This window comes from Entelurus aequoreus, linkage group LG27 (genome assembly GCF_033978785.1).
Source record: "Entelurus aequoreus isolate RoL-2023_Sb linkage group LG27, RoL_Eaeq_v1.1, whole genome shotgun sequence".
NCBI classification, from domain to species: Eukaryota; Metazoa; Chordata; class Actinopteri; order Syngnathiformes; family Syngnathidae; genus Entelurus; species Entelurus aequoreus.
In genome coordinates this window covers 20,941,578-20,958,361 of record NC_084757.1, presented here as the reverse complement: position 1 = coordinate 20,958,361, position 16,784 = coordinate 20,941,578, and the positions used below count along the sequence as shown (strand labels likewise).

General features: G+C 37.8%; 1 protein-coding gene across 2 annotated transcripts in view; it reads right to left on the bottom strand.

The window, feature by feature from the left end:
* rgmd (RGM domain family, member D) overlaps positions 1 to 15,783 on the bottom strand; it is a 40,766-nt gene extending 24,983 nt beyond the window's left edge. The window contains exon 1 of one of the 2 annotated variants that reach the window (XM_062038637.1): positions 15,672 to 15,783. In XM_062038637.1, coding sequence (XP_061894621.1) covers positions 15,672 to 15,751 — 80 coding nt within the window. In that variant the 5' untranslated portion in view covers positions 15,752 to 15,783. The remainder of the gene's footprint in view (positions 1 to 15,671) is intronic. The other variant, XM_062038638.1, reaches the window with a different exon arrangement.
* Between the last annotated feature and the right edge of the window lie 1,001 nt (positions 15,784 to 16,784).

The following is a 16,784-nucleotide window of genomic DNA, read 5'->3' as shown; positions in this document are numbered from 1 at the left end:
GTATCCCTGCTAAATGAATGCGAGACTGATGATCACTGGAGCAAACAGCTAATTGATCCAGGTGGACGGTAAGGATGACTTCAGCACATGAAAGGAAGTCCTGGACCGCCTGTCAGGCTTGATGTGAGGAGAAAGGCCTCTTTCTTTCTTTGCCATGTTTCTTCATGAGCATGGTGCATCAGCTTTCAAGCATTTTTTTTGGGAAGCTTAGCATGCAAAATAGTGCGCGGATCGCTCCTGGAGACGAGTAAAGTCTACCAGTGTGTTTCTGCTGCAGAGAGGAGCTTTGAAAGGCCAAGGAACTTTTAGCAAGTGGGAATGTGGAGTGAAGCGAGAAAGGAATGGGGGATGGGTGGAGGAATGATGGTGGTGGTGGTGGTGGGGGGGGGTTGAAGGATTGGGTTTCCTCTGACTGTGTGTCTGTGCGGCTCCACATGTTCCTCATTAAGGTCCTCACACTGTGGGACCAGCTCCACACCGGGATGCTTGTTTTTGTTATTAGGCCCAGTGTGCTGTGGTCTGGTGGACGGCCGGGGAAAAAAAGCACGAGCCTCGGGACTGTCGCCTCAGCTCTAACACAAGAACCGTGCTGATGTAACTAAGTACAGTACAATATCTGCACCGCCGTCCTTTCCTCACACATATGCTTTTCTCCACCCAAACTCATCTATTTATTAGCATTCCTCTGCTTCTTCTTCTCCAGATTTTGCCGCGCTCTACCTTCCACATTTTTCATCCGATTCAAACCGTTCCAACTTCAAACTGTTCAGCCTATTCGGGAATCACGGGCTTTCCCTTGTCAAATTCCAAAAATTCCCAGATTTTTCCCATTCAAAATTATTTGGCCATTTTTCAAACTTCCACTATTTCCACATTTTTCAACCGATTCAAACTATTCCACCTTCAACATATTCCACTCATTCTGGAAATACAAACTATCATATTTCCAAGTTAAAAAAAATTCCAGGATTTCCCAGATTTTTCCCATTCAAAATTATTTGGCCATTTTTCAAACTTCCACTATTTCCACATTTTTCAACAGATTCAAACTATTCCACCTTCAACATATTCCACTCATTCTGGAAATCGAAACTATCATATTTCCAAGTTCAAAAAAATTCCAGGATTTCACCGATTTTTCCCATTCAAAATTATTTGGCCATTTTTCAAACTTCCACTATTTCCACATTTTTCAACCGATTCAAACTATTCCACCTTCAACATATTCCACTCATTCTGGAAATCCAAACTATCATATTTCCAAGTTCAAAAAAATTCCAGGATTTCCCAGATTTTTCCCATTCAAAATTATTTGGCCATTTTTCAAACTTCCACTATTTCCACATTTTTCAACCGATTCAAACTATTCCACCTTCAACATATTCCACTCATTCTGGAAATCCAAACTATCATATTTCCAAGTTCAAAAAAATTCCAGGATTTCCCAGATTTTTCCCATTCAAAATTATTTGGCCATTTTTCAAACTTCCACTATTTCCACATGTTTCAACAGATTCAAACTATTCCACCTTCAACATATTCCACTCATTCTGGAAATCCAAACTATCATATTTCCAAGTTCCAAAAAATTCCAGGATTTCCCAGATTTTTCCCATTCAAAATTATTTGGCCATTTTTCAAACGTCCACTATTTCCACATTTTTCAACCGATTCAAACTATTCCACCTTCAACATATTCCACTCATTCTGGAAATCCAAACTATCATATTTCCAAGTTCAAAAAAATTCCAGGATTTTCCCATTCAAAATTATTTGGCCATTTTTCAAACTTCCACTATTTCCACATTTTTCAACCGATTCAAACTATTCCACCTTCAACATATTCCACTCATTCTGGAAATCCAAACTATCATATTTCCAAGTTCAAAAAAATTCCAGGATTTCCCAGATTTTTCCCATTCAAAATTATTTGGCCATTTTTCAAACTTCCACTATTTCCACATTTTTCAACCGATTCAAACTATTCCACCTTCAACATATTCCACTCATTCTGGAAATCCAAACTATCATATTTCCAAGTTCAAAAAAATTCCAGGATTTCCCAGATTTTTCCCATTCAAAATTATTTGGCCATTTTTCAAACTTCCACTATTTCCACATTTTTCAACCGATTCAAACTATTCCACCTTCAACATATTCCACTCATTCTGGAAATCCAAACTATCATATTTCCAAGTTCAAAAAAATTCCAGGATTTCCCAGATTTTTCCCATTCAAAATTATTTGGCCATTTTTCAAACTTCCACTATTTCCACATGTTTCAACAGATTCAAACTATTCCACCTTCAACATATTCCACTCATTCTGGAAATCCAAACTATCATATTTCCAAGTTCCAAAAAATTCCAGGATTTCCCAGATTTTTCCCATTCAAAATTATTTGGCCATTTTTCAAACGTCCACTATTTCCACATTTTTCAACCGATTCAAACTATTCCACCTTCAACATATTCCACTCATTCTGGAAATCCAAACTATCATATTTCCAAGTTCAAAAAAATTCCAGGATTTTCCCATTCAAAATTATTTGGCCATTTTTCAAACTTCCACTATTTCCACATTTTTCAACCGATTCAAACTATTCCACCTTCAACATATTCCACTCATTCTGGAAATCCAAACTATCATATTTCCAAGTTCAAAAAAATTCCAGGATTTCCCAGATTTTTCCCATTCAAAATTATTTGGCCATTTTTCAAACTTCCACTATTTCCACATTTTTCAACCGATTCAAACTATTCCACCTTCAACATATTCCACTCATTCTGGAAATCCAAACTATCATATTTCCAAGTTCAAAAAAATTCCAGGATTTTCCCATTCAAAATTATTTGGCCATTTTTCAAACTTCCACTATTTCCACATTTTTCAACCGATTCAAACTATTCCACCTTCAACATATTCCACTCATTCTGGAAATCCAAACTATCATATTTCCAAGTTCAAAAAAATTCCAGGATTTCCCAGATTTTTCCCATTCAAAATTATTTGGCCATTTTTCAAACTTCCACTATTTCCACATTTTTCAACCGATTCAAACTATTCCACCTTCAACATATTCCACTCATTCTGGAAATCCAAACTATCATATTTCCAAGTTAAAAAAAAATTGCAGGATTTCCCAGATTTTTCCCATTCAAAATTATTTGGCCATTTTTCAAACTTCCACTATTTCCACATTTTTCAACTGATTCAAACTATTCCACCTTCAACATATTCCACTCATTCTGGAAATGCAAACTATCATATTTCCAAGTTCAAAAAAATTCCAGGATTTCCCAGATTTTTCCCATTCAAAATTATTTGGCCATTTTTCAAACTTCCACTATTTCCACATTTTTCAACCGATTCAAACTATTCCACCTTCAACATATTCCACTCATTCTGGAAATCCAAACTATCATATTTCCAAGTTAAAAAAAAATTCCAGGATTTCCCAGATTTTTCCCATTCAAAATTATTTGGCCATTTTTCAAACTTCCACTATTTCCACATTTTTCAACCGATTCAAACTATTCCACCTTCAACATATTCCACTCATTCTGGAAATGCAAACTATCATATTTCCAAGTTCAAAAAAATTCCAGGATTTCCCAGATTTTTCCCATTCAAAATTATTTGGCCATTTTTCAAACTTCCACTATTTCCACATTTTTCAACCGATTCAAACTATTCCACCTTCAACATATTCCACTCATTCTGGAAATCCAAACTATCATATTTCCAAGTTCAAAAAAATTCCAGGATTTCCCAGATTTTTCCCATTCAAAATTATTTGGCCATTTTTCAAACTTCCACTATTTCCACATTTTTCAACCGATTCAAACTATTCCACCTTCAACATATTCCACTCATTCTGGAAATCCAAACTATCATATTTCCAAGTTCAAAAAAATTCCAGAATTTCCCAGATTTTCCTTTTTTTCAAACCCTTTTTTGACCTTTTTTTCTGGTGACTACTCCTTACACATTTTTCAACCCACTTCAGCTGTTCCACCGTCAAAACATTCCTCTTAATCGGGACAAAAAACAAAGTTGTTTTTTGAACTGGAAAAATGTCCCGGTTTTCCCGAAATTTCTGGAATTCTTTAATACCCTTTCTCAATTAAAAATGTTACTACTTCAACATTTCTCGACCGATTTGATAAATTCCAACACCAACCATTTCAACTTATTCAGAACATTCAAGTCTTTTACATTTTCCAAAAAATTCCCGCTTTTCCCGAAATTCCCATATAAATTATTTCTACTTTCTAATTCCTCTACTTCTTCTTCTCCAGATTTTGGCGCGCTCTACCTTCCACATTTTTCATCCGATTCAAACCGTTCCAACTTCAAACTGTTCAGCCTATTCAGGAATCGCGGGCTTTCCCTGGACAAATTCCCAAAATTCCCAGAATTCCAGGTTTTCCGGAACATTTTAACCATTCAAAAATAATTGGTAATTTTTCAAACTTCCACCATTTCCACATTTTTCAACCAATTCACACCATACCACCTTCAACATTTTCCACGATCCTGGAAATTTAAGATTCCCCTTTTCCAATTTAAAAAAAAATCCAGGATTTTCCAAAGCCCTATTTCCACCCTTTTTTCTGGCGACTTCTCCTTCCACATTTTTAAACGCATTTCAACCGTTGCACCATCAAAACATTCCTCTTAATTAGGACCTGAACTGAAAAAAATCCTGGTTTTCCTGCAATTCCAGGAATTCCGTAATACCATTTCTCATTTCAACATGTTACTACTTCAACATTTTTCCACCGATTTGAAAAATGTCAACACCAACTCATTTTGACCATTCAAGTTTTTCACCATTTTCAAAAAAATTCCTGCTTTTCCCGAAATTCCCAAATTTTTGGGAAATTCCCATTGAAATGAATGGGACATTCTTCAAACTTCCACAATTCCCACATTCTTCAACCCGTTCAAACCATTCCACCTTTAAAACATTCCACCATTCTGGAAATTCAAACTATGCACTCTACCTTCTACATTTTTCATCCGATTCAAACCGTTCCAACTTCAAACTGTTCAGCCTATTCGGGAATCGCGGGCTTTCCCTGGAAAAATTCAAAAAATTCCCAGATTTCCCAGAATTCCAGGTTTACCGGGACATTTTTCCCATTCAAAATGAATTGGCCATTTTTCAAACTTTCACCACTTCCACATTTTTCAACCGATTCAAACCATTCCACCTTGAACATATTCCACCATTCTGGAAATTCAAACTTCCTCTTTTCCAAATTCCAGGATTTTCCAAAATTCCTGCTTTTCCAAAGCCCTATTTCCACCCTTTTTTCTGGCAACTACTCCTTCCACATTTTTCAACGCATTTCAACCGCTCCACCATCAAAACATTCCTCTTAATCAGGACCAACAACGAAGTTCTTTTTTTAACTGAAAAAAATCCCGGTTTTTCTGCAATCCCAGGAATTCCGTAATACCATTTCTCATTTCAACATGTTGCTACTTCAACATTTCTCCACCGATTTTGAAAAAATTCAACACCAACCATTTCAACTCATTTCGACCATTCAAGTTTTTCACCATTTTCAAAAAAATGTGCGCTTTTCCCGAAATTAACAATTTTTCCCGAAATTCCCATTGAAATCAATGGTACATTCTTCAAAGTTCCACAATTCCCACATGTTTCACTTGATTCAAACCGTTCCAACTTCCGTTCCTGTTCAGGAATTGTGTGCTCTACTTCAACAATTCTAAAAATAATTCCCGGATTTCCCCAAATTCCTTTTTTTTTTGCATTTTCCCCTTCAAAATGAATTGTCCATTTTTCAAACTTCCACAATTCCAACATTCTTCAACCGATTCAAACCATTCCCCCTTCAACACATTCAACTCATCCTAGACATTCAAACTACCATTTTTCCACGTTCAACAAATTTCCAGAAATTCACGTTTTTTGGTAACCTATTTCCACCCTTCCTAAATTAAACTAATCCTTTCACATTTTCAACCTATTTCAACCGTTCCACCGTCAAAACACTCCTCATATTCAGGACAAAAACCAAGTTGGTTAAGGAACTAGAAAAATTCCCGGTTTTCCCGAAATTCCAGGAATTTCTCAATTAAAAACTGTTACTACTTCAACATTTCTTGACCGATTTAAACAATTCCAACACCAACCAATTCAGCTCATTCAGGACATTCATGTTCCTAATCATTTTTTTAAAAATCCAGCTTTTCCCAAAATTTCCAAATTTCCAGGAAGTTCCCATTGAAATGAATGGGACATTTTTCCAAGTTGCACAATTACCAAATTTTTCAACCTGTTCAAACCATTCCAACATCAACACATTCCACACAGGACATTCATGCTCCTAATCATTAAACAAAAATGCCACTTTTCCCCAAATTCCCTAATTTCCAGGAAGTGCCCATTCTTCAAAGTTCCACAACTCCCACATTTTTCATCTGATTGTAACTGTTCCAACTTCAAAATATGCAGCCTGTTTGGGAATTGTGTGCTCTCCTTCAACAATTCTAAAACAAATTCCAGGATTTCAGTTCAACTTTAGCATTGGAGCATTCACACGCAATTCCTTCAGGAATTGCCTCATCTAGTCAATTGGTGTCAAAGTCAAGGCCTTGACTTTGACTTTGAATGATCTATGGCCCCCGGGATGATATTTGATTAGTATTAAAACCGGCCCGCAGGCCACAGCCAGCTGCTGCTGTTTTGCACGCACCAATACTCCATCAGTGTTGGCGCTAGGACTTTTCAAAATGGGGTCCCAGGGACCCCATCAAGTCATAAAAGTGGGGTCCCACAGTAAATTTTTGGGGTCCCACTTTTTGGTAACTGTTTTGAAAACAAATGATAAATGTATGCATTATCCTGTTATATCTCACATTCTACATTGTGTTTTGGAAAAAGGTTGTCATAAAGGTTACTTAGTTCATTAAAAAAATAATACTATTAACTAGATCCACTATGGACTGGACTCTCACAATATTATGCTAGATCCACTCTACGCCCATTGCACTGGTCGCCCATCTGCGGTCCCCTCCAAGGTTTCTCATTGTCATCCTATTGGGTTGAGTTTTTTCTTGCCTTGATGTCGTTGTGGCTTGTGCAGCCCTTTGAGACACTCATGATTTAAGGGTACATACCGTATTTTTCGGACTATAAGTCGCAGTTTTTTTTCATAGTTTGGCCGGTGGTGCGACTTATACTCAAGAGCGACCAATGTGTGAAATTATTAACACATTACCGTAAAATATCAAATAATATTATTTAGCTCATTCACGTAAGAGACTAGACGTATAAGATTTCATGGGATTTAGCGATTAGGAGTGACAGATTGTTTGGTAAACGTATAGCATGTTCTATATGTTATAGTTATTTGAATGACTCTTACCATAATATGTTACGTTAACATACCAGGCACGTTCTCAGTTGGTTATTTATGTGTCATATAACGTACACTTATTCAGCCTGTTGTTCACTATTCTTTATTTATTTTGAATTGCCTTTCAAATGTCTATTCTTGGTGTTGGGTTTTATCAAATAAATTTCCCCAAAAAATGCGACTTATACTCCAGTGCGACTTATATATGTTTTTTTCCTTCTTTATTATGCTTTTTCGGCCGGTGCAACTTATACTCCGGAGCGACTTATAGTCCGAAAAATACGGTAAGTAAACTTTGATGAATAAACTTTGAATACAAAATAAAACACATTTTTATGCATACATAAATGTATTGAGTTATAAAAATTCATTCAATTTCTTCTTTCCTTCATGGATCTAAACTTTACCGCTGCCGGTAATTATTTTCTATATTTTTATCGTAATATTTTCAGAATGTGTTTGTTCTATTTTTGGACAAAGTAAGACAAAGAAAACAATCTGAAGTTGTCTTTATTTTTTAGTTTTAAAGCCATGATTTTAATAGTCCGGCCCTGCGTGTGCACAGATTTTCCTCCAAGCGGCCCCTGAGCTAAAATGAGTTTGACACCCCTGTAACTATTCTTGTTTATAATTTGTTTACGGCAACAAGATTTCTACCCAATTGCACATCGCTGACCCGTCTGCTCTAATCTGGCTGGGTTAAATCCTTCAACAATATTGTTTACCGGGATGTTTGCAAAGTGATTAAAGTGGATACTGTGGCAAAACATTGTTGATATGTCATGCTTCCGACGCTCGGCGACATTTCACACTCATCCAGAGCTGTCAACTTAGAGATGGGAATCAGTAGCGAGCACACGCCCCCGTGCAGCGTCGGCTATAACAGGCATGCACTTACTGAATTGTAAACAGGAAGTAGGCTCTTTTTGTTTTTTCTGTGAAAGCGCTCTGCAATTGAACGGCCTATAAAACAGCTGAGTGAGGTGGCGGATTTAGAAAGTGTGTGTTTGTCTCGCCTGGTGGAGGAGATCTGTTATCTGCAGAAGAGATAAGGACAACTGTGGTGTGAATGCATAGGGGCCCGCCACGATAGCATCTCCACCCAAGGATCCCACTTATAGCACCCTGAATGATAGCTGACAGCACACTCACGGGCGGGAGGGAGGGGAGTGTTGCTGGAGTGTTTTTATAGGGACCCCTAAGCCTTTTTCAGTAAACGGGATGTAAAAAGTCTCCATTCATTTAATTCCATATTCAAACATATATTTGTGACCACATATCGATTATTTTGCCTATTATAACACCTTTTTTTTATTTTTTCCGCAGTGCCACTGTTGACACAGCGTCAAGCCCCCGTGCCCGTGAATAGACAGTCAACTGACAAGGTAACCCTAGCTCCGGGGTCGCGGGGTCACGCCGGCCCGATGAGGGACGATGGGTAAAATAAAATGGAGGGCAACACACAGAGGGACTTGTGACGTTCTCAGTCAAAGGGGAGGGAGCGGGGGGGAAGAAAAGAGAGCGAGGGCCCATGCGACCTTTGACCGTCGGGGCCGCCTTTGTGTTTGTGCGCGTTTGTTTTGATTGGTTGGGTTGAGCTCCCCCTCCATCTTTGAATCACTGTTGTTGTTGTTTTTATTTAAATGTTTATCACAACGCAACCGTCTTTTCAAAAGTTTCCTGGTTGAAATCAAGTTGAGAAAATACAGTGGGACGTCGGGGGTCAATGTTTTAGGTAAGGCTTAACTAACACATGTCAACATAAGTTAACCCTTATGTAATACCACGGTAACACTTTAGTATTGGGAACATATTCTAAGTAATAAAGACTTAATTTTAGGGATGTCCGATAACGGCTTTTTGCCGATATTCCGATATTGTCCAACACTTTAATTACCGATACCGATATCAACCGATATCAACCGATACCAACCGATACCGATATATACAGTCGTGGAATTAACACATTATTATGCCTAATTTGGACAACCAGGTATGGTGAAGATAAGGTCCTTTTTAAAAAAAAATGAATAAAATAAGATAAATAAATTAAAAACATTTTCTTGAATAAAAAATAAAGTAAAACAATATAAAAACAGTTACATAGAAACTAGTAATTAATGAAAATGAGTAAAATTAACTGTTAAAGGTTAGTACTATAAGTGGACCAGCAGCACGCACAATCATGTGTGCTTACGGACTGTATCCCTTGCAGACTGTATTGATATATATTGATATTTAATGTAGGACCAGAATATTAATAACAGAAAGAAACAACCCTTTTGTGTGAATGAGTGTAAATGGGGTAGGAAGGTTTTTTGGGTTGGTGCACTAATTGTAAGTGAATCTTGTGTTTTTTATGTTGATTTAATTTAAAAAAAAAATAAATTCAAAATTAAAAAATGTAAAATAAATGGTACCGATAATAAAAAAAACGATACCGATAATTTCCGATATTACATTTTAAAGCGTTTATCGGCCGATAATATCGAACATCTCTACTTAATTTAGAGGTATTTGTTTAGGGTTAGGGCATACTTGCCAACCTTGAGACCTCCGAATTCGGGAGATGGGGGGGTTGAGGTGGGCGGGGTTTGGTGGTAGCGAGGGGGTGTATATTGTAGAGTCCCGGAAGAGTTAGTGCTGCAAGGGGTTCTGGGTATTTGTTCTGTTGTGTTTATGTTGTGTTACGGTGCGGATGTTCTCCCGAAATGTGTTTGTCAATCTTGTTTGGTGTGGGTCCACAGTGTGGTGCATATTTGTAACAGTGTTAAAGTTGTTTATACGGTCACCCTCAGTGTGACCTGTATGGCTGTTGATCAAGTTTGCATTGCATTCACTTATGTGTGTGTAAAAGCCGCATATATCATGCGATTGGGCTGGCACGCTGTTTGTATGGAGGAAAAGCGGACGTGACGACAGGTTGTAGAGGACGCTAAAGGCAGTGCCTTTAAGGCACGCCCCCAATATTGTTGTCCGGGTGGAAATCGGGACAAATTCGGGAGAATGGTTGCCCCGGGAGATTTTCGGGAGGGGCACTGAAATTCGTGAGTCTCCCGGGAGGGTTGGCAAGTATGGGTTAGGGTTAGTGTTAGGGTTGTTGTATAATAAGGACATGCAGAATAAGGCAATAATAAGTACTTAATAATGATTAATTAAGAGCCAATATGTTACTAATTTGCATGTTAATAAGCAACTAATGAATGGTGAATATGTTCCCCATACTAAAGTGTTACCAATAACACTATACAGCGCCTCCAGAATTTTGAAGGCTTTTTTTGTGATTATCGCGGCCTAAAATGTCTATTTATTTATTTATTTTTTAAAAAATTTTTTTTTTACAGACTGACAATTTTTGTATTACATTACTGTTTCTTTTGTTAATATCAGAGTCCGTTCTGCAAAAAAGCGAATATAGAAGCGCACAGCTTATGGACAAATTTGCGGCAGCTTTTTTAGAAAGTTACGACATTTGCGATATTTTGAGGCCTTTTTTTGCCCCAATAATATTGAATACACGTTTTTATTTTATGAGTTTGATTGTGTTTCTTGTAAGCTAAACCCATAAGCAAAGGGAGGCCAACAACGATTGGAAAAAAATCAATCAATCAATCAAAGTGTATTTATATAGCCCTTAATCACAAGTGTCTCAAATGGCTGCACAAGCCACAACGACATCCTAATACTCATATTTTCAATGCGCCGACAATCCATCAAGCTGTGCGGCTTCATAGCTTACCAAAGTCGTACTAAAACATTTTGATAGATTTTTGAGCGCCGTGTGTAATGTTCTATATTTTCAATGGAACATTAAAAATGTTGCTGTTGTTTACTTGAGACATATTGCCATCAAATTGCAGCCTACACGTATCTCTTATGTTTGACTGCCATCTACTGGTCACACTTATCTTTACACCATGTACCAAATAAAATAGCTTCGATGTGGATAAGCTCAACCAAACGTATTCCTTACATTATTATAAGGCGCACTGTCGAGTTTTGAGAAAAAAAAGGATTTTAAGTGTGCCTTATAGTCCGGAAAATACGGTACTTTATTATTACAAGTTGCTGTTCCTGCGTCATAAACACGAGAAATAAACATACGTTTTGATTAGACAATTGATGTGCGCGTTTGAGTCTGCTCAGAGTCAAATTCCCGAAAATGACGCTGACTAGACAAAATCTGCCGGGAAATTGGTTGCATTGGACAAAGTTGTGAGGCCGCAAATAATTCACTCTGCTTGGTTGAATTTGCGTGAATTGCCGTAATGGCAAATTCTTGGAGGGACTGAATAAAGATGTTAACTATAGTGGAATACCACTACACAATATTAGATGATGCTCAAGCAAAGCACTGATGTGGCGTCAACTTCATGCACCGCATATTTTTAACATCAGTACAAAAATGAAGTTAATCAATGTATGATAACTAGGGCTGTCAAACGATTAAAATATTTAAGTGTGATTAATCACAGATTGTTCATAGTTAACTCAAAATAATTTGTGATTATTCGCAGATAAATATAATTTTTCGTCATTAATAAGTGTACCCTAGACAGATAATTTTTAGGTTTTTATTACCATGACTGGACAATTTGTTTGCTTGGATTAAATGTTTTTAAACATTGTGCTCTTTTAAACAGCTCAACACAAAAATGACATAAACACAATTTTAAAGAAAATGAAAAAAAAAAAAAAACCTGCAGTGCGTTAATGTCCTGCCAGACTTTGTATTTTGTAGTAGTAAAGAATTTGTGTTACTACTGTTGGAGCACTTGCATTCAGAGGAGAGGAGCTACACCCTGTTTGGATACCGCGACCCCAAAAAGGATAAGCGGTCTCTGATAAAAGTGACTTTAAACTTCCTCTGTACCGTCTTTTAGTGTAAGAATCTACATTTTATGGTATTATTGTGCTCAATTGTAATGTAAACACGGCGATAAAGCTTGTCCTCTCTACAAGCAGGTATAGCGCGCCAGCAGGCGTTCGCTCCAATGATGTCGTCTTACCGGGATTGAATATAAAATGGTCTTGTCTTACCGGGAGAACATCTTGCCATGGCTTTGGATTTGGGATTTCCATAATGTCCTTTTTCTATGTACATTTCTGGTTGCTATTTTTGAGCTTGTAGCTCCTCTGGACGCCAGTACATTTCCTACGCTACAGAGTGGACCAAGGGTAAAAAATGAGGAAGGACGCATGCAAAAATTATTGCTGTTAAAGGAAGTTATACTTAACGGGTTATTATCATATTGACTTTAACAGCCCTAATAATAACACAATGCACCTGTTATTGACAAACATGTAGCTCATACAGGAGCAGGGAGACTACCTGCATTATGTGTTTTAAAAGGGACTTACAAACCCCAAAACCAGTGAAGTTGGCACGTTGTGTAAATCGTAAATAAAAACAAAATACAATGATTTGCAAATCCTTTTCAACCTATATTCAATTGAATAGACTGCATAGACAAGATACTTAACGTTCGAACTGGAAAACGTTGTTATTTTTTGCAAATATTAGCTCATTCGGGAATTTGATGCCTGCAACATGTTTCAAAACAGCTGGCACAAGTAGTAAACAAAGACTGATAAAGTTGAGGAATGCTCATCAAACACTTATTTGGAACATCCCACAGGTGAACAGGCTAATTGGGAACAGGTGGGTGCCACGATTGGGTGTAAAAGCAGCTTCCATGAAATCCTCAGTCATTCCCAAACAAGGATGGGGCGAGGGTCGCCACTTTGAACAAATGCGTGAGCAAATTGTCGAACAGTTTAAGAACAGCATTTCTCAACGAGCTATTGCAAGGAATTTAGGGATTTCACCATCTACGGTCCGTAATATCATCAAAAAGGTTAAAAGAATCTGGAGAAATCGCTGCACGTAAGCGATGATATTACCCTTAGGCACATGGGCTCAGTAACACTTCAGAAAACCACTGTCAGTAACTAGTTTGTCGCTACATCTGTAAGTGTAAGTTAAAACTCTACTATGCACAGCGAAAGCCATTTATCAACAACACCCACAAACGCTGCCGGCTTCGCTGGGTCCGAGCTCATCTAAGATGGACTGATGCAAAGTGGAATAGTGTTCTGTGGTCTGACGAGTTCACATTTAAAAATTGTTTTTGGAAACTGTGGACGTCGTGTCCTCCGGAACAAAAACGAAAAGAACCATCCGGATTGTTACAGGCGCAAAGTTTAAAAGCCAGCATCTGTGATGGTATGGGGGTGTATTAGTGCCCAAGGCATGGGTAACTTACACAGCTTGTCTTTGCAGTTCTATTCAATTGAATATGAATTGAAAAGGATTTGCAAATCATTGTATTCTGTTTTTATTTACGAATTACACAACGTGCCAACTTCACTGGTTTTGGGTTTTCTATAATGCAAAACCCACTGTTCTTACTTGTTTGTACTTGTTTTTGTTTATTGGGATCTGCATAAGTCTGGAACATTTTTAAATCAAACCATGTTGGCATGGCGGAGATATTTATAAAACAATCTTACCTTCCTTTATACTTCCTCCAATTTGCCCAATTTGTTACTTTATTCCCAAGTGTAATGTCAGCGGATATCTTCATATATGGTAGAAATTGACCCAAAGATCTTTGCGCCAGTCCGCCACTGTAGTCCGACCTAGTCAATAAGCTCTTTCCTTTTCTCAATTCTCTTCTCAGACTGGCTCGTACATGCACATGCATCCTCCGCTGTTGCCATTTCTAATACAAAGTAGCATATAGTTCAAACCTATATCTGTCAGTGCACTTTATATGGAAGTGCTAACAATGATAGCATGGCTGGCAGGGAGAAGTCTCAGTCAAAGTGGAGGCACGTAAATAATGTAAACAAATGTCATGGGTGGATCTACACCTGACATCCACTGTAATGATACCAAGTACAGGAGCGTATCGAGTCCATACTACTATGATTACATCGATATTTTTTAGCATCACAACATTTTATTTCGTTTTTTATTTTTATTGATATAATGTTTATAAACTTTGGATTGATACCTACATTTGTGGTATCATCCAAAACTAATGTAAAGTATCAAACAACAGAAGAATAAGTGATTATTACATTTTAACAGAAGTGCAGATAGAACATAGAGAAAGTAAGCAGATATTAACAGTAAATGAACAAGTAGATTAATAATTCATTTTCTACAACTTGTCCTTAGTAATTTTGACAAAATAATAGGATGGAAAATGACACAATATGTTACTGCATATGTCAGCAGACTAAATTAGAAGCCTTTGTTTGCTTACTTACTAACAAAAGACAAGTTGTCTTGTATGTTCACTTGCAATAAGAAACATATGTTTAATGTACCGTAATATTTTTTGTTTAAATAAAGCCAATAATGCATTTGTTTGTGGTCCCTTTTATTTAAAAAAGTATCGAAATACATTTTGTTACCGGTATCGGTACCAAAATAGAATAGAGTTTTATTTGTCATTATTACAGTGAACAGGTTCAAAGAACAACGAAATTGGAGCAGATCCCCTAAGTTATTGGTATCGGGACAACACTTGTGCATATACAGTTTATTCCCTTCTTTAAACCCTTTTAACATCATGTTCATGTTTTCTAAACAAACATGTGGACATGTTACTCCTTCTGTGTTATCAATATGCTATTTTAAGATGGGAGTGCTTTGGTGAAAGTAATTACTTTTCCGTGTCAATGTGTATAATACTTAATATTGACTGATCCGTTGTGTTTTTCCTTTGGATTTAAATTTCCCTTGAAGAGAACTATTGTGCTGTTCAGTGTCTTCTCTATTGACAGCCTGTCACGACCGGACCAACTGCCCATTTGCACATGATCGAAGGACAAACTTGAGGATTTTGAGTCATTCTGCGAGGCAAATGTGTTGTTGTCGTTGAAATATTTGACTAATTATCATTATCATTTAATCCATGCAATGTTACCTCCTGCATGACTTTGTATGTTAAATGTGGAGACATGTGGCAAGTGTGTGCACACCTTACAGAGAGGGCCATTGCTGGGAAATGGCGAATGCACTCTAATTGTCTTAGTACATAGTCTCGCAGTGTTTTGCCTTCTGCAATTTTTCCAACATTTAGACCCAAAAAAGTAAAAGCCAAGTAGTGCATTTCTAAATGGAAGTTTTCATTGGGCCCATTTTTGCACGATATAAATATTTTTTACCTGAAAAATATGCTTCCAGTATCTTAGAGCATAGCTTCTAAAATCTCCATTAGCATCTTTGAGGATGGAATGTGGAGAAAACAAATGCAAACTTACCTTGGCTGTGTGTGCTTTTGGCGTATAGGCTGCGATATAAATGGAGGGACGTCGCTATAGCCTTCGTTCCTCGACAACATCAGCTGGCCAACTAAGTACTCGGGCAGCCACGGGGACAGATAGCTATTGGAATCGAGGCACATGACAGCAGCTGTCGGCTTCAAGAATCGGCACTTTGATTAGGGCAGCGTGGTAGTGAGAGATGAGGCCTAATTCCAACATGTCTGGGTAGGGCGCTTCTCACCAAATGGAAAAAAGATTGAAGCACATTAATCAGATCGAGGCACGGTACTTGCAACATCAACACACACACACGCCACATGGCCGCTACATTTATGTACCTAGGGGGTTTATAAGTTATTGGAAGGCTTGGAAGCATATGTCACATTTGGAAAGCTTCCTCTATTCTCTAAAATTCCATCGGACTGGTAGCTGGCTGGCCCCAGTGTAAGCCGAGCATGTGTGCAATGTGAATGAGCGTTCTGTCTGTTGTTGATCCTCTTCTAGACCCCCCTGACCCCATCTACCATTTGTCTCAACACATTTGTAGCATCCAAAAATGTTACATACAAAAATGGTAGTCAAAGATGCTCTATATATGATCTGAGAGTTCTTCTTTTTTTAAGAACCTACTGCTTGTCAAATATATTGCATATGACGTCATGTATAGTTGCTTCCATATTTTGAATTGAACTCAAAGGCCTGTGTGATATTATTCATGGGCCCGTTTGGCCCACGGCCCGACAGTTGAATATCAACTTCAACGGTTAAGCCCCTTCTACACTAAGGCTATGTCTACACTAAGCCGAATAACCCCTCAAACGAATAATTCTTTAGCCTAAGCCCCGTTTCAGCCACACTAATCTATCGTTTAAGGTCCCTCCTCGGACAATTTTTTACACGGGTAAGTGCGCCATGTATTTCTTGAATCTCCGACTCTTAGCTTTGTATGGACTCATTGATAGTTTACAAACTGAGTTCGGAGAGGAAGTGACGCCAGAAAGATAGCGCCCCACACAGGAAGTGATGTCAGAAAGAACGCACCACAGCCAGCTTCATAATAAAGTTTCGTAACTTGGAGCTAACCACTGGAAATATGGAGGCGAGTCATCC